The sequence below is a fragment of the Anabrus simplex genome, chromosome 1, assembly GCF_040414725.1.
Source record: "Anabrus simplex isolate iqAnaSimp1 chromosome 1, ASM4041472v1, whole genome shotgun sequence".
Taxonomy (NCBI): domain Eukaryota; kingdom Metazoa; phylum Arthropoda; class Insecta; order Orthoptera; family Tettigoniidae; genus Anabrus; species Anabrus simplex.
This window is the reverse complement of record NC_090265.1, coordinates 1,374,975,298-1,375,000,650: the sequence shown is the minus strand read 5'-3', so window position 1 is coordinate 1,375,000,650 and position 25,353 is coordinate 1,374,975,298. Positions and strand designations below refer to the sequence as shown.

The 25,353-nt window shown below is 43.5% G+C and overlaps 1 protein-coding gene across 1 annotated transcript in view; it reads right to left on the bottom strand.

Annotated features, from left to right (window-relative positions):
- The window catches only part of LOC137496879 (uncharacterized), a 487,890-nt gene extending 462,765 nt beyond the window's left edge, over nt 1-25,125 (bottom strand). Inside the window, exon 1 of the mRNA XM_068225505.1 lies at nt 24,996-25,125. Within this exon, the coding sequence (XP_068081606.1) occupies nt 24,996-25,110 (115 nt within the window). The 5' untranslated portion in view covers nt 25,111-25,125. The remainder of the gene's footprint in view (nt 1-24,995) is intronic.
- Nucleotides 25,126-25,353: the final 228 nt, after the last annotated feature.

Here is a 25,353-nt window from a genome sequence, read left to right as displayed (position 1 = left end):
CAGTGTAGTGGTCTTCGATTCAAAGGATCCTGCGTTCCCTGGTTCAAGGATTTTATTTGTGTCTGGTAAATTTATCTGGCTCGGGGACTGGATGTTTGTGGTAGTCTCGTGGATCAGGGGCACAATATAGACCTCCGGGACTCAATATCAAGGGTTCAAACCCGGGAAAGGCAGTCGGATTTTTGAAGGACTGTAGAAAGCCCATGTCGTACGATGTCGACATGTTAAAAGATCTCTTCTGACACATTTGGTGTTATCCCAGAAAAATTAGTTTTAAAAGTCAGTTATAAATCGCGCAACAGAAATCCGTTTCTTTGCCATCTAGTAGAGTAAAGCGAAACACCGAAATTGACACGCCGGCAGCCTAAATGGAGTCAAATCAAAACAGAGCCCATACGATTATTATCATCATCATCATCATCATCTGTTTACCCTCCAGGTTCGGCTTTTCCCTCGGACTCGGCGAGGGATCCCACCTCTACCGCCTCAAGGGCAGTGTCCTGGAGCTTCAGACTCTTGGTCGGGGGATACAACTGGGGAGTATGACCAGTACCTCGCCCAGGCGGCCTCACCTGCTATACTGAACAGGGGCCTTGTGGGGGGATGGGAAGATTGGAAGGGATAGGCAAGGAAGAGGGAAGGAAGCGGCCGTGGCCTTAAGTTAGGTACCATCCCGGCATTCGCCTGGAAGAGAAGTGGGAAACCACGGAAAACCACTTCCAGGATGGCTGAGGTGGGAATCGAACCCACCTCTACTCAGTTGACCTCCCGAGGCTGAGTGGACCCCATTCTAGCCCTCATACCACTTTTCAAATTTCGTGGCAGAGCCGGGAATCGAACCCGGGCCTCCGGGGGTGGCAGCTAATCACACTAACCACTACACCACAGAGGCGGACTACGATTATTATTATTATTATTATTATTATTATTATTATTATTATTATTATTATTATTATTATTATTATTATTATTATTATCGGAAAGACAAGTCTATCTACACACACACACACACACACACACACACACACACACACACACACACACACACACACACACACACACACACACACACACACACCTCTGTTTCACATTTCTGCCAAGAAATACCTCGCAAATATTTTCATCGGAAAGTCCGCCTAACCGGCTTCGTCTCATAATAGCCTCCCGAAACATGAGTCGAGTTCTTTTCCAAGAATGTGGTGCCAATCACATCTCTGGTATGCAGGCCGTTCTGAATGAGCCTGCCTGCCGCAAGAGAAGACAGCCTTCTCGCTTTGAGTTGTAGGTGTAGGTTTTACAGTTCGCTATTATCGCCTGTGTAGTGTGAAGTGGCCGCACCGCCTGCCCTCCTTTGAGCGTCGGGTTACTAACTGTCAAAATAATTGGAACATTACTGACAGTCAGTTAGCAGATCACATACATGAAAAGAGACTGTTCTTGTAAATTACAAACCTCTGCATAATATTATATATCTCAGCGGACAATGTAGCATTCTTAAAAATAAATTCTTAAAATATTCGGTATATTTTTCGTATGGAACCATCTCGTCCGCCTCTGTGGTGTAGTGGTTAGTGTGATTAGCTGCCACCCCCGGAGGCCCGGGTTCGATTCCCGGCTCTGCCATGAAACTTGAAAAATGGCATGAGGGCTGGAACGGGGTCCACTCAGCCTCGGGAGGTCAACTGAGTAGAGGTGGGTTCGATTCCCACCTCAGCCATCCTGGAAGTGGTTTTCCGTGGTTTCCCACTTCTCCTCCAGGCGAATGCCGGGATGGTACCTAACATAAGGCCACGGCCGCTTCCTTCCCTCTTCCTTGCCTATCCCTTCCAATTTTCCCATCCCTCCACAAGGCCCCTGTTCAGCATAGCAGGTGAGGCCGCCTGGGCGAGGTACTGGTCATTCTCCCCAGTTGTATCCCCGACCAAGAGTCTGAAGCTCCAGGACACTGCCCTTGAGGCGGTAGAGGTGGGATCCCTCGCTGTGTCCGAGGGAAAAGCCGACCCTGGAGGGTAAACAGATGATGATGATGATGATGATGATGATGGAACCATCTCACTAAAATTATAAATTAAAAGTGCTTTGATAGAAAATCTAATTTAGATTGACTGATGCCTTGTTCTTCAACAATTTATTTTACAACGCACGAACACAGATTTACTATGAAATGGCGTATGGCTTTTAGTGCCGGGAGATCCCAGGACGGGTTCGGCTCGCCAGGTGCAGGTCTTTTGATTCGACTCCCGTAGGCGACCTGCGCGTCGGATGAGGATGAAATGGTGATAAAGACAACACATACACCCAGCCCCCGTGCCAGGGAAATTAACCAATGATGGTTAAAATTCCCGACCCTGCCGGGAATCGAACCCGGAACCCCTGTGACCAAAGGCCAACACGCTAACCAATTAGCCATGGAGCCGGACTCAGTTTTACCATGGAACCATGCCACTAAATTTTTTTTAAAAAAATGAAATGGTGGAACATTTCGAGATTGACTTATACTAACCGGTTTGGATCATGTAACTGTCAGTTTGGATTCGGGAGGTAATGGTTTCGAACCCCACTGTCACCAACACTGAGATTGTTTTCCTTCGTTTCCTATTTTTACACCAGACAAAAGCTAGGATCCATGATCGCTTCCTTTCCATTCCCAGCCCTTTCCTATTTCATCGTCGCGTCAATGCGACGTGAAAACAAATAGAAAAAGTGGGGGAATCCACGGAGGCTAAAAGGCGGGTTTACATGCAACTATAAATTGGTGTAATTTATCGTTGTAACAGAATCGTCACGATTTATCGTTGCGTGTAAACAGGACATTGTAGCGATTTATTGGAGTTGGATCGGATGGTTAGTGCCAGCCGGCATCAATTTCTACGAATCGTAACGACAGGTTGGAACATGTGAACAGTTGCAGCCACATGTAGCTACAATTTGACTCAGTTTGCGTTGACTGTTGACTGCATAGGTTGTTTTGAAGTAGTGTTTTTCTTCCTTGTGATCATGGCAGTTTCCAAGCAAAGTCCTCGTGAGTTCTTGAGTGAATTCCTTGAACAATATCAGAGTTTTCCGTGTTTTTGGCTCATTAACAGAAAATAATACTCCGACAGAAATAAAAATGACATGTTGTATGCAGAGCTTGTTAAGAAATACAACGAGTTTGATCCGTCGGCAGACAGAAGCACTGCAGTGAAAAAGATCAGTGCACTGCGTACGGTATATAAAAAGGAACTAGTCAAATTCAACAATTCGCTGAAATCCGGGGCAAGTGGGAATGATGTATATAAACCTAGTTTGTGGTACTTCGACCTTCTGCATTTTTTGAACAATCAGGACTCTGCAAGACCTGGTAGGAGTACAATGGAAGATGGGGACGAAGAAAGACCACAAGATGTAAGTAAACCTAATTTTTATTTTTAGTAAAAGTAGTTTTATTATTTTCTCAAATTATTATACACATCACATGTCAGAAATCAGTAGACCTACATTAATTGTAACACGTTTTAATGAATTAATGGCATATATGGTACATATTCATTTATGTCCATATAATTAAATGTTTGCAACGTAATAAAGTAAAAAACTTACTATAAATAAAACAAAATTATCATAAACAATTATTACGATATGCTTTCTTTCAGGAAATGCAACGTTCAAACGCTCAATGCACTTTGTTCTTGCCAAGGAACTGACCCCTCCCCGTTAAAATACGTATAGAACTTTTCTCGAACAATTTTTGCTTTTTCTAAAACTTGACCTCCTGAACCTCGTTCAGCAGCTGACGGCGTTGTGCCGCGGTCGACAATAAATACTGGACAAGACATCGCTGCGTGTAAACAGTACTCTTTCGAGTTATTTATAACAATGAATTGTTACAATCATATCGTCACGATTTATCTTAGCGTGTAAACCCGCCTTAACGCACCATTTTCTAAATGCAAGCTAGCAGTTACGTGACCAAACGGTGTAGCCATCTCGCTCGGTCTTCGTCTTATTATTATTATTAGTATTATTGTCATAATACGCATCGAAATATCACGGGATTTATTTGAAGTCGTTTGGTGTGCCTTATTGGAATTTGTCAGATGGTGATGGCACTGAAAGGGACTAATTAGATATTTTTTGAAAACCCTACTGTTGGCATCCCAGTGGGCATTTTCGCCAAGTACTCAATCAGAACCACTTGAATAAAAACTTGCAGTTTCCTAAGTCTTCGAGAACTTTTTGTTCACTTTTTGGGATCCTATCTTCCGTCCCCTCCTCCCACTAAGAAATTCCGGATTTCAAAGTAATCGGGTAGGATTTCTTTAATGGAAGTCAATGATTCCCTTACAATAATACAAAAGACTCTATTAGCAAATTTTGGTTTCCTTCATTTCTTTCTAAGACTTGAAATTACCTGCATGCAAACTTGTTGCTTGTCGGCCCTTCTAGTCTTGATATTTGTATCTTTGCATGGCGTGGCTCAGAAATTATGAAGCTTGCTGTTTTACCAAACCATATTAGGTATACATTCTGTCTGGTTCCATGCCTGAATGGTCAGCTCAGTGCCTTCGGTTCAGAAAGCCCAGGGTTCGATTCGATTTCAACTTCAGTTAATCCCTCTAGTTCAGCGACTGGGTTTTCGTATTATTCTTAATACAAATCTTCATTTTACACACAATACACTGCACTAAATTTAAAAATACGTAATACCGAGTGAGTTGGCCGTGAGGTAACTATGAGTTTGCATTTGGGAGATGGTGGGCTAGAACCCCACTGTCGGCAGCCCTGAAGGTGGTTTCCCGTGGTTTATCATTTTCACACCTTAATTAAGGCTTAAGGCATGGTCACTTCCTTCCCACTCCTAGCCCTTTCTTATCCCATCGTCGCTATTAGACCTCTCTGTGTAGGTGCCATGTAGAGCAAACTTGTAAAAAAAGAAAAGTAAGTTGGTGTTAAAAATTATACTTCCGTACAAATTAATTAATTCTATCCACTAAAATCATGAGCCCCTCTCCTAACGTTCTGCCTGTAAAAGTTGTTTTTTCAAAATTCCTTGTTGTTTAAGAAATATTGCCCGTGGCAATGTGAGGTGAAACTCGGTATGTAAGTAAATTGATTTGAATAATAAGTAAGGTACATTTTTAGCAGGTACTGTAATATTAGGAATATTTACATTTCCCAGAACAACATTAATGAAAAAAAATGAAGCCAGAAATAATATATCATAAAGGTTCTTTTTTTTTTTTTGCTTTACGTCGTACCGACACAGATATGTCTTATGCTATGGGCTTTACGTCGCTCCTACACAGACAGGTTTTATGGCGACGATAGGATAGGAAAGGCCTAGGAATGGGAAGGAAGCGGCCATGGCCTTAATAAGGTACAGCCCCAGCTTTTCCCTGGTGTGAAAATGGGAAACCACGGAAAACCATCTTAAGGGCTGCCGACAGTGGGGTTCGAACCAACTATCTCCCGATTATTGGATACTGGCCGCACTTAAGCGACTGCAGCTATAGAGCTCGGTCATAAAGGTTCTTGAAGGAATGGAAGGTAATCTCAAAATCCCGGCATTAGGCCTAAAGGGAATAGAGTGATTAGCATTTGACCTCAGGCATTAACCTGGTACTCATATCCAATGTAGACAGAGTGAACTATAACGCAATTTGTATCTCCAATGAGGGAAGATGCGTTCCTAAATATTCTAGTGAGGAATCGGGCTCATGTCCTTCCATATGAACCTGCACACTTTTTCTGCATCAACTAATCAGCTTCTGGGTGAGAAGTCAATTAGAGCACATAAATAAAATAATAATAATAATAATAATAATAATAATAATAATAATAATAATGAAATAGCGTGTGGCTTTTGGTGTTGGGAGTGTCCGAGGACATGCTCGGCTCACCAGGTGCAGGTCTTTTGACTTGACTGCAGTAGGCGATCTGCGCGTCGTGATCAGGATGAAATGATGATGAAGACAACAAAAGCCACCGTGCCAGCGAAATTAACCAATGATGGTTAAAATTCCCTACCCTGCCGGGAATCGAACCCGGTAACCCTGTGACCAAAGGCCAGCACGCTAACTATTTAGCCATGGAGTCGGAAATAATAATAATAATAATAATAATAATAATAATAATAATAATAATAATAATAATAATAATAATAATAATAATAATAATAATAATAGCATTCTGGCAGACTACTTCAAGAATTTACTCAATTGCTCTAAACCGCAAAGCCCCACTGAGACCAAGGAACTCTTACTCAGGTACCCAGATTCCAGACCACCCGACAAAAATGAAATCAAGCGCCACATTGCCCGTCTCAAAAATAACAAAGCGCTGGGGGAAGACTCAGTAGTAGCAGAACTATGGAAATATGCCCCAGAGGAATCACTTGATATCTTGCAAAAGCAAACAGAAGAAATTTGGAGCAAGGAGACCCTATCCGGAGATTGGAAAATAGCTTTGATCCATCCATTACACAAGAAAGGCAGCATGAAGAACATCAACAACTACAGAGGAATATCTTTGCTACCCGTGACTTACAAAATTCTATCACTTGCCATCCTGGAGCGTTTGGAAGCACAAGTCGAATATCAAATAGGTGAATACCAAGGAGGGATCAGAAAAAGTCGCTCAACAGCCGAACAGATCCAAAATCTCAAAACGATCATCAGATATTGTACACTAAGGTCCAAGCAGTATGTGTCTGTCTTTGTGGACTTCAAGAAAGCGTACGACTCCATTGACTGGGAAGTCCTGCTAAACATCTTAAATGAATTTGGAGTTGATTTGAAACTGCTGGCATTAATTAGAGCCACCCTGACCGATACAAAATCCAAGGTGAAGTTCCACGAATGTCTCTTGCATTTCTTTGACATCAAAACAGGAGTCTGACAAGGTGATGGGCTATCCCCGATACTCTTCAACTGCGTTCTTGAAAAGATCATCAGAACCTGGCGGGCGAGATTACAGGAAACCAACTACAGTCCACTAAGAATGGGAACCAAATCCAAGGGGATCACAACAGACTGCTTAGCATTTGCCGATGATATTGCTGTTCTCTCAAACGACGTAGAAACCACTAGAGCTCAAGTTGAAATGTTAAAGGAAATTGCCGAACAAATTGGTCTGCAGATATCGTTTGAAAAAACAGAAGTAATGACTAACGTAAAAGAGGCCCCACCAAAACTCCATACAAAATACGGGGACATCACCCGAGTAGACAAATTCAAATACCTGGGTGAAATCATCATGAAAAATGGACTGGACAAAAAAGCACTTCAGGAGCGAGTACGCAAACTGGAAATAGCCCACCAAACATCCCGCGCAATCTACAACAAAAATTTCCTTTCCCAAAACACCAAGATACGTCACTATGAAACAGTTCTGAAGCCAGTAGTTTTATATGCAGCCGAAACCCTGTCTCTAAATGCCAACAAAGGACTCCTTGAAGAACTGGAGAAAAAAGAGCGCAAAATTGTGAGAGGAATCTTGGGATCAAAGTTCAGAAATGTAATCAATCAAAAGAGATCCAAGAAGTCTACAGCAAAATAGAGAAAATTACTGACACAATCCGAAAAAGGCGGGCACGATTTTAGGGTCATCTGAAAAGAATGGACGGAAGAAAGTTAACTAAAGAGATCTTTCACTTTTTTTATTCAAATCCCAAAATCACAATTCCCTGGTTTAGCAATACCAAAGAAGACCTGCAAATGCTACATATCTCAGCTGAAGATGTCCTTAACAGAGATCGCTTCCACAAGAAAATATTGACGAACGGCTAAACCGAGACGAGCAACCGAAGAGAAGACATGGTGACCCTGGGGCAGAGGAGCGTAAGCAGGCCCACTCACAAAGAATGAGGGAAATTTGGGCTCTAAAGGAGGCCAAGTTCAGTGTCAAATGCAAGAAGACTTAACGTGGTCCTTGATGGTCCCAGCGTATTATATAATAATAATAATAATAATAATAATAATAATAATAATAATAATAATAATAATAATAATAATAATAATAATCCGGGACCACTCCTGTGTTGAGTGATACGAGAACTCAGTTGTTACGGAGAAGGAATGTCAAGCTCTGCATGATCACAGCTTTAGGACTCGAACTTCGGCCATCTGAACGGTGCAGCTCCCTAGCATATGCACGAAGGTATGAGATGATCGCAGTGTCTGTTCCACTTCACGCAGCAGCCTATGTTATCAGTCTCTTCACATAAATACATTGAACCAGATGCCTCCAGCTAGGTAAGCTAATGTGTTTACAAGTAGTGAACTCCGCTAAACATTCTACTCAGCGCTATTTTAAAAGCTGCCTGTGGGGAAAGATACCGGCTTGTGCCCTGACTCCAGTGTCTCCTTTCATGGCACTCAGTGCGTTAAAAAGCAAGTCAATATGAAATACATGTTTTCCTTTGTTGTCGTTGTATTGCAGATAAAAATATATAAATCAGACTTCCAATTCGAAGATAATTTACTTCCATACCTGTTGATAAAGAAATGAAAGATCAGTCATATAATGTTTGGTGGGACGGGCAGATTAAATCAATTTCTACTTTGTGTTCATTTTCGCAGACAGAGTGGTGTCACGAAATAGTTTTTGTCATTCCTGCAAAATATAAATAAAACTAACGAAAGTACGTCCTGAATAAATGTATGAGAGGGTTCACCTTTCCCGTATAGCAATTGATTAAAACCTACTTGTAAACATAGCCTATTTAAGGAAGAAGGCTCGTAGAACTATCGTGAATGCGGAAGGGGCATTATCTGCACGCACACACACACACACACAAACGCGCGCGCGGGCGGGCGGGCGCGCGTGTGTATGTATCAAGTCATAGACCGAAGGCTGATTGGATCCTCAACAGCTTCATCATCAGCTATCTTAGAAAGCCTAAATGTCAGTGAAGAGGCGTACTGAGGAGATGAAGAGTCAGGTAGTTTTCCGTTGTCTTCCTCACCGAGCCAGAAGCCCACACAAATGTAGACACCAGACGACCCTAGCAGCGAAACATTCACACCATCCATCACAGAGATTGGCCGCATAACGAATAATAGTTTACTTGTAACGCCCATACTTCAGGCAGTTTCATATCGTTTACGCTAAAGGTAAGACTGAGACAGTTCAATGAAAGCAATAACATTGTTCTATTCCATACCATAATATAAAATGCATTGAAAACACTATGCTATATAGGCCTATATCTTAGGGGCTGTCTGGTCGAGGCGTTAAAGGCGTGCTCGGTTCACCCGGAAGGACGTGGGTTCGAATCCCCGCCAGAAGTCGTAAAACTTAAGAAATGAGATTTCAATTTCTGGATGTGCACATGGCCCTGAGGTTCACTCAGCCTACGCCAAAAATACCAGGTTAATTCCTGGGGGCAAAGATGGCCGGGCGTAGAGCTGACCACTCTACCCCATCAAGTGCCGAGGTTACGGATAGTGGAAGTCTCTACCTTCCACCCCTCCAAGGGCCTTCATGACCTGTATGGAGATGATTTTTATGTTGTATATCTTACCAGAAATGGATCAGGGCATGTATGACGAGAGTGCCGCAGTGGAGCTAGGAAGCACAAACGACCATGCCGTGGACTGAGAAGACAACTTTTTCAATTTGCTTTACGTCGCACTGACGCAGATAGGTCTTATGGCGACGAAGGGATAGAAAAGGGCTAGGAGTGGGAAGGAAGCAATCGTGGCCTGAATTAAGGTGACAAACATCGGCTCGCTGAGGTGAATTGAAACGTGTTCATTTGCACCTGATTAACGGCTATTTGCCTAGTGTGAAGATGGAAAACCACGTAAAACCATCTTCAAGGCTGCCGACAGTGGGATTCGAATTCACTATCTCCTGAATGCAAGCTGATAGCTCCGTGACCCAAACCGCACAGCCACTTGCTAGGTGGACTGAAAAGAACTGGGATAAATGAGGAGAGATCCCACCTAGCTTTTGTGTTTGTACTGGTCTTCTCGTTCTGCACTGACCTGCCATGATATTTATTCTATTACTTGTTTCGATTCATGTTACTGTCTTGACTTGAATATGCAGGTCAGTGTACGAGCTTGTAAGCAGGCAATGATAGTCGCACGTCCAAAATATAGTGTCCTCTTGTGTTTGCTCAGTGAGGTATAAACCTTCGTCTCAGATTATTTTACTGATAGAATGTCAAAGTTAATTATAATGTTAGATATTTGATGGACTTCCTACACTACGCGGAACATTTTACCGAGGACAAAGCTGACGTTTGTAGTGACTGGCCATGGAAGGTAGATGGTAGCAGCACAAGAGGCAGCTTTCACACAACACACCGCTTGGAATGAGGATATGAGAGGTCTCCAGGTTGATTATAAGATAACTCCGCTGGATGCTCCTTGACTGCATTCTTCAGTAAGCTCATCACCGATGTAAAACACAGTTCTTCACTGACAAAGAACAACTCTGTGAAATTATACTGTGGTTCGTTGTCATAATCCGTATATTCGGACGGCAAAGGAAACTGAATTACGTCAAGAATGCAAGCCTGTAGTTTCATACGATTGGGATCAGAGCCACAAACAGGACATAAAATTTCACGTGACATACAAAAATGAAATGAAATGGCCGAGAGTGTCCGAGGGCAAGTTCGCTCGCCAGGTGCAGGTCTTTTGATTTGACGCTCGTAAGCAACTCGCGCTCGTGATCGGGATGAAATGATGATGATGACGAGACATACACCCAACCCCCGTGCCAACGATTTAACCAATTATGGTTAAAATTCCCGACCCTGCCGGAAATCGAGCCCGCGACCCCTGTGGACAAAGGCCAGCATGCTAATCATTTAGCCATGTGGCCAGACCATGGCATACGAACCACAGGGACGAGATTTCTCATTTCATATATCTCATACGCATTGAGTGGGATGAGGATGTGATCGCTCATGTGAGGAGCGAGAGACGATGCCATTAAGTCATCCATCACAAACCGCAGGAAACTGCATTCTCTCGAATTCTTGAAGCGGCTCCCAGGATTACCTTGTTTTATTGCCAGAAATACGAGTCTCATACGCTTTCCACGTTAATAATTCAGTATGCTTTCAACGGCTATCTCGGCCATGGCCATAATTAAGGAGCAGTCTCAGCATTTGCCTGATGTCAACAAATGGGAAAACAGGGCTGCCGACGATGGGGTTGCAATCTACCACCTCCAGAATTCAAGGTTACGGCTACAGAAAATGAAAAGCAAAATAAGAAGAAGAACCGAACGATCTGCGTGCACAGTTCTGATCATGTAGTTGTTAGCCTGCACTCAGAAGGTAGTGGTTTCGAACGCCACTCTCGGCAGTCGTGAAAAATATTTCCGTGGTTTCTCATTTTCATACCAGGAAAACACTGGATCTGTACCTTACTTTTCAGTTCTAGCCTTGTTCTATCCCATCGTCCTCAAAAAGCCTGTCGAGGTTGGTGTGACGTAAAAACAATAGCAAGAAGAAGAAGAAGAAGAAGAAGAAGAAGACGAAGCTTCGGAATCTAGAATAGTACTAAACACTAGAAATCGCTAACTTCAGTCTCCAAATATCTCTTCACTGGTACGATGTTATGTGCTGTATTGTAAACTACAGTGATTATAAAACATGTCTTTTTGGAAGAACCAAAAGTGAAGACGTAAACTGGTAAAATTCGACGGCCAAGGCCATCAAGAGTATTTGCCACACAAACGTAAATTCTAACATTGTGGGGACATTTTTGCTGCAGTGTTTCTTGACACGGGTAAACATCGGCTCGCTGAGGTGAATTGAAACGTGTTCATTTGCACCTGATTAACGACTATCCGATTGCAAATCGCATGCTGGCCTCACTGCTTTATGCTCCAGTGCCAATCTCCTGTGGCCAGCGGGCGCCACACACATCACGACAGAGCATGCGCGAATGAAAGCTTTCCACGCGTGAAACCACTGACACGCGAGTAAGTTTTCTTGAATGTAACCTCCAGTTTTACACTTCAAAGCACATCACAAGCACGATCAAAATGCATTACCTTCAAATTATTTTTTTCAGACGTCATCATCATTATCTGTTTACCCTCCATGGTCGGCTTTTCCCTCGGACACAGCGAGGGATCCCACCTCTACCGCCTCAAGGGCAGTGTCCTGGAGCTTCAGACTCTTGGTCGGGGATACAACTGGGGAGAATGACCAGTACCTCGCCCAGGCGGCCTCACCTGCTATGCTGAGCAGGGGCCTTGTGGAGGGATGGGAAGATTGGAAGGGATAGGCAAGGAAGAGGGAAGGAAGCGGCCGTGGCCTTATGTTAGGTACCATCCCGGCATTCGCCTGGAGGAGAATTGGGAAACCACGGAAAACCACTTCCAGGATGGCTGAGGTGGGAATCGAACCCACCTCTATTCAGCTGACCTCCCGAGGCTGAGTGGACCCCGTTCCAGCCCTCATACCACTTTTCAAATTTCGTGGCAGAGCCGGGAATCGAACCCGGGCCTCCGGGGGTGGCAGCTAATCACGCTAACCACTACACCACAGAGGCAGACTTTTTCAGACGTACCAATTGATAACATTGTTGTTGCTGCTTAAATTTGCACCTGTCGCATAGTGTTAGCATCTCTATCTTGGCACAGGCCAGAACAAAATGTAGCTTCCACTGCACTCTCATTTATGGCTGTGACAGTATGGAAGCTGCTGAGATATGTATGTATGTATGTATGTATGTATGTATGTATGTATGTATGTATGTATGTATGTATGTATGTATGTATGTAATGTATGTATGTATGTATGTATGTATGTATGTATGTATGTATGTATGTATGTATGTATGTATGTTCAGTCATCAGCCTGAAGGCTGGTTGGATCCTCAACAGCTCCACCATCAGGTGTCATAGTTGGCCTAGGCATCACAGAAGAGGCGTACTAGGGAAACGAGGAGTGAGGTAGTTTCCCGTTGCTTTCCCAACCAAGCCAGAAGTTGCTATTACATAACAGTCTGCCAAGCCCACTGAAATGGCTGCACCAACCGGCCCTATGAGCAACGTTTTCACACCATTCATAGCAGGGACTGGCTACAAAAGGAATGGCTCATACCTCAGTCACTTTCATATTGTCAAATCCAAGAAAAAGACAGAGTCAGATGAATGAAAGTAACAAAATTGCTCAAGCCTATACCAGAGGACTTGGTGCACTGTAAATACTAGGTCCTACCAGCAAAGGCCAGAGATAGTGCTCAAATGAAATGGCGTATGGCTTTTAGTGCCGGGAGTGTCAGAGGACAGGTTCGGCTCGCCGGGTGCAGGTCTTTTGATCTGACTCCCGTAGGCGACCTGCACGTCGTGATGAGGATGAAATGATGATGAAGACGACGCATACACCCAGCCCCCGTGTCAGCGAAATTAACCAATAATGGTTAAAATTCCTGACCCGTCCGGGAATCAAACTCGGGTCCCTTGTGACCAAAGACCAGCACGTTAACCATGTAGCCATGGGGCCGGACATCGGTAGTACTAATAATGACATTCAGAGCACGGCTAGTGTCCCCGGATGTTATGAAACATACTACAATACTCATAAGACCGATCGTGCTTCGATAACACTTTCTAAAGATGTGAGTAAAACAACATCATCGTCCTGCTCTGCGCAGAAAATGGCTCCATTTCCAAACCCATCTGCCCATTGTCCTGCACGACAACGCCCAATGTCACAATGCTGCTCGTGTGAGGAAATAATTGGCACGATGGAGGTGGGAGATCCTGGAGCATCCACCCCCTGTTCACCGGACATGAGTCCCTTGTGACTTCGATCTCTTCCCGAAACTAAAGGAACCACTCCGAGGGAAGTGTTTTCATACACAAGACGCCATATTTCAAGCAGTATGACACTCTGTCGCGTACATCAACATAGGCGGCACTGCTACTAGTATCCTGCGCCTTCCACAAGGGATGCAACACCTTGCAGGGGGTTACATTGGCTTGTTGAGCTACGATGGTTCTACAATAAATGGTTTCATATATACGCATATGTTGCCACTAAATTTTTTCATCCTTCGCACATCAACAAAAATGAATCTCATCTAAACTAATATTATAGAGAACGTTTGTGAGTTTAGTAATATTTTCACCATTAGAAAGCTCATTACTTCAAGGAGGTAATGTGTTGTATACCATAATGCTAGCCTATATGTCAGAAGAGCTAGTTGTTTCAAAAAAGTGGAGCACATCGTAAAAGAGTGTTCACCCAGGACCTTTAAAAGGAAACACACTGCCCGAACTGTAAGCCCTTTTTAAAAATAGACCTGACCGGGAGTATTTAGAATTAAATTCTAAGCAAAAAATATTCCTTTACATTTTCTTTCTAACTCTAGTAGTCTTCGTTTTCTAGCGATTTCCCCACACTTCAGTGGAGTCGCAGCTACGAACTGTGTCCCACATATGGACTTGGCCCTGTTTTACAATCGGGTGCCCTTCCTGACGCCAACCGTATAAAAAGGGATATGTTCACTATGGTCTGTTGGTAGGTAGTGTAATGTGTTGTGTGTGTCTGAAGAGGAGAGTAGTCTATTGGGACAAACACAAACACTCAGTCCTCGAGTCAGGGGAATTAACCATACGCGGTAAAATCCCGGACCCGGCTGGGAATTGAATTCGGGATCCTCTTAACTGAAGGGCAGTACACCGGCCATTCAGTCAAGGAGCCAGACCTCCTAACTCTAGAAGCATTCTTAGGGAAAAAAATATTCTTTCTCTATTTTTTGGCACCTGTTTAATCTGAAAAATATCCTAAAATACTTGTAAACGCTTAGTCATGAAAAAAAAAAAGAGCGTACGCAAGGTTTAGAATTAAATTTCCTATAAAAATGAGCGTATGCATTTCCTTCGTAACTCAAACAGCTTTCCGGGAAATACGCAATTTATACGTTAAAGGAGCTCAGTCCGGTGGTATTTGAAGGTGCTCAAATACGCCAGTCTCGTGTCAGTAGGTTTACTGGCACGTAAGATAACTCCTGCGGGACTAAATTCCGTCATCTCGGCGTCTCCGAAAACCATAAAAGTAGTTAGTGGGATGTAAAGCCATTATTATTATTATTATTATTATTATTATTATTATTATTATTATTATTATTATTATTATTATTATTATTATTATTATTATTATTATTATTTCAAATGATTTTTCAGGAGAAGAGTTTAAAGGTTTAGCAGTTTACATCCTTGCCGCTCAAAAATATACTTGTTACACAATTTTTATGAAAATTGGTGTGTGCATACTTCTTACACCACTTGTTATTATCTGGAGAAAGTTACAACTCAAAATGACCCTTTCGAAATAAACAAGGTGACTAATGTCAGAACATTGAAAACCGTTCAAAGTGCCTCCTAGAAATTAATACATTATATGTTTTGTTGTAACACTTCCGGAGGTTGTAAAGGTCGAAATAATCATAAGTTGAAATTTTAAGTAATAGTATTGCAAAATGTTAATGTTTTATAGACCTAAATGTGTATATTAGAGAGGAATCCTTTTGTACTACAACGACACTTCCTTTAAATAATTATTTTAACAAAATTATCTTGCTAATAATGTTTCTTATTTTGACCTGGATACATCGTAATTTGTGCATGTTTAATTTGTTCGTTATAAATCAGTAAAAGAGTAAACCAGAAATAAAAATAAGGTTTGAAATACTATTTTACTTTCTTTCATATTGGCGTACAGTATTATTTTACCCCTCATAGGTGGTATTTTTGACTTCAGCACAATTACTGATAATCGAGGTAAAAAATTTTAGAAAGGGAGTTAGAAGAACAGGTTCTGGAATGAGTGATATCGCATGGCTGCGGCCTTCGAAACGCTAATAATATACGTAGAAGCGGAGGGGAGAGATAAAACGTGACAGAGAGTGTGATCAGGGTAAGTTATCACTGGATTGTCCGCTATTGTTACCGACAAGCAAATCTGATTTAACTCTGACTTCAACACGGGTGGAGCCGCAAGAAGTGCTAGATAGATAAGTAGGCTGAATTCGTACGTATGACCCGCCGTAATGTGGAAGTTGTTCAACAGACGAAGAAATTGTCTGGCTGGTTGTCTGTCTGTCTGGAGTCTTCATAGGTAGAATGTTATTTCAGGAGATTCTCAAGCGGGTCATGGTTTCCAGATACAAGCTATATTAATATCAGCGCTGTTGGTAATAAACCATTATACACGGCCCATTTACGACCAAGTTTGTGAACATTTTGCTGTAAAGGTTTTGTTTAACCCTATCTCTGAAGCTTACGTTTTTTGTCTCTCCTTTTAAGGTATGGAAGATTTTAAAATCTGTCTATGTTGCTCAGTGGATAACTCGTTCCAATAATGGGAGGAACGTCAGAACATAATTCCAATAGGTCGAATGCAATTTATAATATAAAAGACTAGCAGTTACCTGCGGGCTCCACCAGCATTGTAGGCCTATCGTGTTGTTCATTAATATTGTCACGGATGTACAAGCAAAGTTTCGAGATAATGAAATAGTACACATGACCTCCTGTGGTAAATAATGGCTTATGGCTTTTAGTGCCGGGAGTGTCCGAGGACAAGTTCGGCTCGCCAGATGCAGGTCTTTTGATTTGACTCCCTAGCTGACCTGCGGGTCGTGATGAGGATTAAATGATGTTGAAGACTACACATACACCCAGCCCCTGTGCCAGTTAAAATGGTTAAAATTCCCGACCCTGCCGGGAATCGAAGCCGGGACCCCTGTGACCAACGGCCAGCACGCTAACCATTTAGCCATGGAGCCGGATACCTGCTGTGGTAACAGAATGAATTATTATATATTAACAAACACTTGAAAATACATCTCAAACGGAAATTGAAATACGTTAGTATTTCTGCATTTGGTAGCTTTTCGAACTTATTGCGAATTACTGATATCGGTTTGTTAACTTCGTGCATATTTTCTAACTATGAAATCATTGATCCAGTACCATAGGATAAATAGGATACATTAATCCAGTGCCATAGGATACATGTCACATTAATAGGAAGGTAAATGTATAAATTCCACGGAGTTCCAACCCTACATAAAACTGACTATGAGAGAAACATGCATTTTCCAAATTAATCCCTGCTACTTTCAGCGATTGTACTCGAGTCTTGTTCACATTCATCGCGACAGCTTCGCTACGCTGATGTTGTGTACAATCACATAATCACTCCATACGCATTCATGAAATTTAAGTTATTTTGCCCTACAATGAATTGCTAAATACATCTTTTTAAAAGTAAGAAACGAAGAAGAATGCAAAAGTATGTACATACGATTGAAACAAGTAATCTGCACCTGAAAGCAATCATTCCATGACTTATTTCCTGTATCTCCTAAGTGGAGCATAGGGCATCAATGAACTTCCACCACCGGACTCTGTTCTGCGCCATCGTCCTGATCTCTGTCCAGGTCTTCCCTCCTTTCTCCATCCCTTCTGCTATTACACTCCTCCTCCATGTGTTTCTTGGTCTGCCTCTTCTCCTGCTACCTTGTGGGTTCCATTCCAGGGCTTGTCTTGCTATGTTGTCTTTATCTCGCCGTAATGTATGCCCGATCCACTTCCATTTCCTACGACGCATCTCAATATCAATGGGTGTTTAATGTTTTTTTTTCCCCACAGTTCTTCATTGGAGATTACTTGTGGCCACCATATCCTCAGGATATTCCTCAAACTTCTGTTCACAAATGTTCAGACTTCAAACAGACTTCAAACAGGCTTCAGACTTCAGACTTCAATCATTCCATACCCAATCATAAAACTCAGATTAATTTTCCAGATAACAAATTGCTCGATTGTAATCTATCAGCATGCCTTGAAGATTTAAAGGAGAGTTTTTTGAGGGCGTCGAGAAATGGCACCATAAAATACGCAGTTGCTGAAGTTAGCCCCGCCGTTTTTCGCCACTGTCTCGTGCAATGTACATAGTTGGAGGGAAAGCTGAATGCGACATCTTGAGCTGGAGTTACCATGGTTACGGCTGTTGTATTCAGAGTGTTTTTTTTTCTTTACTTGAACTGGAGTTACCATGGTTACGGCTGTAGTATTCGGAGTGCTTTTTTCTTTACTTGAACTGGAGTTACCATGGTTACGGCTGTAGTATTCGGAGTGCTTTTTTCTTTACTTGAACTGGAGTTACCATGGTTACGGCTGTAGTATTCGGAGTGCTTTTTTCTTTACTTGAACTGGAGTTACCATGGTTACTGTTGTAGTATTCGGAGTGCTTTTTTCTTTACTTGAACTGGAGTTACCATGGTTACGGCTGTAGTATTCGGAGTGCTTTTTTCTTTACTTGAACTGGAGTTACCATGGTTACGGTTGTAGTATTCGGAGTGCTTTTTTCTTTACTTGAACTGGAGTTACCATGGTTACGGCTGTAGTATTCGGAGTGCTTTTTTTTTTACTTGAACTGGAGTTACCATGGTTACGGCTGTAGTATTCGGAGTGCTTTTTTCTTTACTTCAGCTGGAGTTACCATGGTTACGGCTGTTGTATTCCGAGTGCTTTTTTCTTTACTTGAACTGGAGTTACCATGGTTACGGCTGTTGTATTCGGAGTGGTTTTTTTTTTCACAAGAGGCTTGTAGGCTCAAGTTTGTGACGCTCCAGCATTCGTCTCATTCGTTCTTATTCGAATACCTTAATGAGTCTACTCCTGCATACATTTTCAATAGGACTTAGCCCATCTGTCAAGTTTTCACCCCGAAGGCTGGTTAGATCCTCACACAGCAACACCTAACCTTGTAGAAAAATCGCAAAAAGAACAACAACGGTGGTGCTAAAATGAGGCACACAAGGCATGATGTGAAGTGAGGCAGTTTGCCATTGCCTTCCTCACTGGACGACAAGGTGCTATTACAGCTCAACCGGTCCTTTCTTAACATCCAGACGCACTAGCCGTGCTCGTAGTGTCATTACTGCATGCAGGAACACCCACGTCTCATCAGCTACCACCCAGGCACAGTCATAAATGAGACTGAAACTTCGGTGAAAGCTATATTTTGTTCTGGCCTGTGCCAAGAAGCAGAAAATACCGCATTCGTCGAGGAATAGCAACAGGGATAGCCCACTTCTTATTAATCATACAGCCGGACATTTTTGTGCGAAATATGCCGAAATTCGTCAATTTTCAATCATAAAACATTCAATATTTCAAATTTCCGGTGGGCATCAAGCATCGGTGGGCTTCAGAGCTGACAGTCGTAGTGAAAGGGCGTACGTGCCTCTCGCTGCGCTTTCTCTCTCCTTGCCAGGCGCTCTGTACTTTTCAAGTATCAGCCAGGCACTTGTACTTATTAGTACATCTTCGAAGGAGCATTGTCTGAGCTGTAGCACTTTTCAGTGCTCGCTCTTTCTCTTCTACTGTTTCAGGAGGACCAGGATGGCGACGATAACCGTCAACATGAGACCGGCCGACTTCGACTGCAGGGAAGCCTACCGAGAACTTCAAACTAGGCTGAGCTTGGCGCCCGCTCCCGACTCCAGGCTCCCGTCGCTGCTGGTGTACAACCGGTGGGGGAAGGACGTGTACCGGGAGACGATTTTTATAGTCGATCTCCTAACAGCGATTGTGGAGCTCGACGGAGAGGATCCAATCGACCATCTCATCGGCGCGGTGATCCCCGGCTGGGCAGTCGTGATCTACGCCAAGGACGCAAGCCGCCTCCGACACTACGAGAAGATGATGACCCAGCACTTCCAGGTCACCCGGCTACCAGGACTCAGGCAGCACCCGGACGTCTCAGGCTACCACGAGGCAGCAACGCAGACGGAGCCGGCGACCGAGGAAGACGGCGGCGCGACCCCAGCTGGAAAGCGGTACATTACGAAGGCCTACCAGGAAAGCGCCCGTGATGGTGGAGAGCAGCACAGTAGTGGAGAAGGACGCCCCCTGGCGTTCTGAGGCTGCTGCACAGGCCCAGCCTGCCTGCAAGTCTGTCGAGCTGCAGACCTCGATGTGCGTCCCACAGGACCGGGAACGCAGTCGAGAGCTATCACCGACCGACGCCGACGCCGCCAGCCAGGAGAAGGAAGAAGACGGCGACGCAGCGGAGCCACCAGCTACCCCGGGGTCACCAGGCCGGGAGGAGGGCCGCCAAGAAGAGGCCTCTTCCCCTGCCGAGAAGAAACCCCCGGGAAGAAGAAGACGACGCCGGACCAGGAAGCAGAAGGCGACGTCGGCCCATCAGGAGAGGACCGCCCAGCTGCAACCCAAGACTGCTCCCAGGACAGCAGTCAACCGAGGAGCCAATCAGGAGATGACCTCAGTGGGTAGCGGCAGTCAGGTGAGAGTAAAACGTCCCCCTCAGCAGCTCTTGCAGTGTTTCCGCTGTCTGAGGTGGGGCCACCGTCAGGTCAGCTGTGGGCTCGAGGTGAGGTGCAACCGCTGTGGCAGTGATCACCACTACACGGCCTGCGCAGCACTTAGGGAGGCGCCGGTGTGCGCCAACTGCTCGGGGGCCACCCGGCCTCCCATCGCAGTTGCCCTGTCCACCGGGCCATGGCGCGGGCAGAGAGGAAGGAGGCCCGGCGTCATGACCCACGCCCTTGCAGGAGGCCTCCGCCTCGGCGGGCTTGGCCTCGTTCTCCGGGATCGGAGACTGGGTACGAGGTACCCCAAGGAGGTGGAGCCGTGCGGCAGGCCCTAGTGGTACTCGACGCATGGCTCCGCAGCCGGCAAGGACCGCGCTAGCCACAGCAGTGCCCAGACGGACTGATCCCCAGGCGATGGAATGGCGAGGAATGGGTTTATGTTTTGTGCATGTTACCTGTTCCTAACTAACACAACCTCTCGTCTTTTCCCAGCCCACATCCTTGCATGTGCTATCCAAAAGATGTCAGGTTTTACATGTAGGCTCTTTCTTCTTTCTGCCTATTTGGTTTTTTCCTGACCCTTCAATACCATACTTCAACACCATATACCTAACACAATCTCGCCTGGTAACGTGTCTGACATGGAAACAGGCAGATACTCCTTGTATCACTTCCCACTCTACCCAGCTATCTCTTTTCTTCTTAGAAATTAATAGCATGTCGGAGGCCATGTAGATTGAGTCGATGGTCACGGTGGGGGAGCGGGCTACGGGGGCCCCCCGTAAAAAAAAGCGCTGTCTAATGATGTGGCTCTCATCTGTATTTATTTATTTATTTATTTATTTATTTATTTATTTATTTATTTATTTATTTATTTATTTATTTATTTATTTAGTTAGTTAGTTAGTTAGTTAGTTAGCTAGTTAGTTGTACTTAATTGGGTTTATACACACATTTTTTTGCAATTCGCTTTACGCCGCACCGACACAGCTAACTATAATGACAACGATAGGACAGGAAATGCCTTGGAGTGGGAAGAAACCGGCTGTGGCCTTAATTAAGGTACAGCCCCAGCATTTGCATGGTGTGAAATTGGGAAACCACAGAGACCATCTTCAGGGTGCCGACAGTGGTGTTGGAACCCACTATCTCCCGAATGCAAGCTCACAGCTCCACGCCCTTAATCGCATGGTCAACTCGCTCGGTATTATTATTACCATTGTCATTATTATTATTATTATTATTATTATTATTATTATTATTATTATTATTATTATTATTATTATTTAAAGACCCTTCAAATTTGGTCCTCCAGGAGCATGATAGCCGAGTGGCATCGTCACTGACTTCTCACTAAGGCGGCCTCGTTTCGAATCCTGACAAATGCACGTGAGATGTTTAAAATGAAAAAAAAGAATTACTTCCCTATGGTTTTGATTTCACATAAAAACTGTAGATCCCTTGGCAATGATCACGATCAAGAATCACATAAAACTACAAGATTGCTTGCTTTCCTTTCATGTGATCACCCATGAGTTCTACGAGAGAAGGCGTTACCTTCTATGTGGCCCGAAGGGAAGGGGAATTAAAACTTCCCCCTTGGTCCTTGAGTTCTAACGTGCCAGAAGTGAACGATACGGAGATGGCGTATTAGCCTCTCGCCCGGCGCCCCTGAATAAGCTATCGACCTCAGCCAGTATCGACCCGTTATATAAGATACAAAAAGTGTGATGACTAATCGACTGCTCCACTAGCACTTTCTAAATAAGGTGCGTTACAACCATACAGCTGCCCGCAGACGATACAATGGTGCTGGAAACGTAGTCTCCATCACGTAACGTTGTTGTTTCTTTTGCTCGTTTATGGACCGTACTGGATGGTTTATTACCTCCGAAGCAGTTATAAATACAACGTCCATACAGGATGTGAACAGTATTAGATAAAAATAGTTTTAATGGTATATTATTTGGATTGCAACACTAAAAAGGTATTTCAAAAGTAATCTGGCTCGGTTTTCGTACAAATGCTGTTACTTGTAGAGATCAAGGGTCCTGTATAAACAAAGGAATACCTGAATTCCATGGAAGTTAAAAATTAATTATCAATTCTGTACCGGTTGGTACACCTACACGCCGCACATTTGAATTTTCCGCCTGAAACTCTGAACTTTAAAACTGAATTAATTCAACCGTTTACCAGAAGATGTCACTGAGTGAATTTCGAATTGTTTTTGTTTACAATTATCAAGAAGTGTGGACATTCTCTCACAGATGTCTCTACCCAAAAACTATGATCATGCACCCTGGTGCGAAGTGATGGAACTTTTCTTGAAGATATTTTATACTCATAAGTTTTCCTGTAACTAAATTTCGTTCTTTCATTTGTAGGTTGGCAATATAAATCTTTTCTTTCCGCCAGTTTTGAAATTAGCCAATCGTAAAATTCTGTCATTAATTATCAGCCAATGGCTTCTTTCTTTACCAATCTCGATGTGTAACTGTAAGCTACCCAATAAACGACTGTGGGTGTGTCTTAATCATTCATGAAAGTTCTCGAATCTTCCCCGAGAGTATAAAAACTGCTGATTTTCCTGGCTCTCCGCCACTCGTACAACATCTAGCTTAGTGCATGGAAGAATAGCAGGAGGGGAGAAGCGCCTCTTTCATCAGTCAGCAGCCCTTCAAAAGGTAATGGCCGTTTAACATCTTTATTTTCTTGCTAGCTCAGCAGTTTAATCCTCGGGGAAGGTCCGAAACCGTTTTTTAATGTAATCTATACCATTTCGATGTAAAATTGTCATGTTACTTTAACTGTAAATCGGGGATAGAGAGTGCTTTACCCTCTCGAGCTCCCCTGCATTTTGATCTGAAGTGACTACGTTTTCATAACCGATTTTCTTCTCTTTCCTAATGTATTAAAATTTTCTTATACGAGTCACCTCCCTAGTGTGGGAATAGCCCCTGTTGAATCGGCCTAGCGCCACTTAGGTTTTAACAAGCTTTCATGTAGGAGTGCAAGTACTCGCCTCCATTCACCTTTGTATTTTGGGCCATTAACTTAACCCGTTTATGTTTTCCTTCCTGTGAAGGCCCAATAGATTGGGTACGAGATACCCCTGTTCCATTATAAGTTGTGCCTTGATGGCAGTTAAGTGTAATAGTCTGGTATTGCCTTTAATAGGCTTGAAAGAGTGAGAGCGGGTCAGCTCTTTCTGGTATTTTGAAAGGCGCCTCTAGGAGGCTTGACATTACTAGGTGGGAGCAAATGCTCCATGGAATTAGGGGTTTTGGTATTTTGTGGTTGTGAGCTGAGAGCTCAAGGATAGTGAAATTGGGGCTCGAAGCCCAGGATTTGTAAGGAGCCCTTAACTTGTGCTTTTGTTTGTAAAGTTATAATTGTACCTGATTTTCTTCATTGTTATTTCACCTAGTGAAAATTTGTTAAATCTTGTTGTCTATTGAAAATATAACCTTTATTTAAATTTTTAATTCTTCTTTCGGACTTGTAGTTAGACTCATTCCAGCCCGCACCTTCTTTCACCTCTGCTGTTCCAAAGATACCTCGGAACAAATTCTACTACCGATAAACAATTGCCCGGTTCCTTGGCTGATTGGTCAGCATAGTGACCGGCTTCGGATTCGATTCCCATCCGGATAGGGGATTTTAACTTTGGTTAATTCCCCTAGGTTTGGGTTTGCGTGCTTATGTTCGTCTTAATACACACCTTAATTTGCATACAACACAACGCACCATACTACAAACCACCACAGAGGCATGCAGTAGGGAATAAATCCCTCTAAATAGGGGCAACATCATGAAAGGCATCCGGCCTTAAAAGTGTGCCAAATCCATATAAACACACGACACATATAAAGGGCCGATGACCTTCAATGTTAGGCCCCTTAAAACAACAAGCATCATCAACAATCCATATAAAGTGTCGACCCCAGGTAATTGAGAAAAGGCTACGAAGTAGAAGAAGAAAAAGAGGAAGACTACTGATAAACATTTATGTAAGATGGCACCTTTGCCTTGGTATAAGACAAGCTGAAGTACGGGACCACAATCAATGTAAAGCATTATGAAGACACGTTGCAGAAACTGAGGTGCCTCATAAGGTCAAAACGCCCGGTCGTGCTATCGCCCCTACACTGCCAACTCTGTGAGGAATACGCTTCAGAGATTTGGGTGGGAAACTCTTCAACAGCCTCTCTACAGCCCAGATCTCTCGCCATGCGGTTTTCACATCTGTGGGGAAACATTCGTGAACTTCAGTTTGTATCGGAAGACGACGTATGTGGCTGGATACAGATGTGGCTCCGTCGAAAAGCCGCCAAATTTTTCAAGAATGGGATTGACCGTCTCATCACCCAGTGGGATACATGTCTTAACAGTTCTGGAGATTTAGTATTCATTACTGAGCAACTGGCAGATTTGTTATTTCACAATGTATGTTAGGACTGTAGAGTGAACTGAGATTTTCTGGTCGGTATGTCCTTCTTATACAGTTATTCTGGAAGGAACGTGAGAACTGCACTCGAGGATAAGATAACAGTTAAACTTCGTACAAAAAACAGAGGAATACTATCAACAGTTGCAAGTTCTATTGCTGTAAAGGGAAACATACAGTAAACTGGAAAAAGTACACCTTGTTTTCATGCTAATGAAGACAATGAGCATTGAACTTACCTTTACTACCACAGCATCGAGTGCAGCGTTTCCTGGAGTGGGAAGGTCGATGATGTTCTAAAGAAGTGACTGCAACAGACGAACAGGTATCTTTCGGGGTCGTAGCGAGATTCATAGTCGATACCTTTTGTGTTACAGTGTCCATTGCGGTATCGCTATTCTTGGGAGACGACGATGAAGGGTGCTTGCTTGAAGCTGACGCTGCCAAAGCTCGTTCCTTGTTCAGAAAAGTGCCTATAGAATGCCGTCGTCTACCACTAGTTGAAGAAGAGGTCAAGGGTATCGTCATGGCAGCCGTGATGTTATAATACCTTGCATCTCCACTGTTACCCAGCAACACTTCTTCTGTGGACCGTTC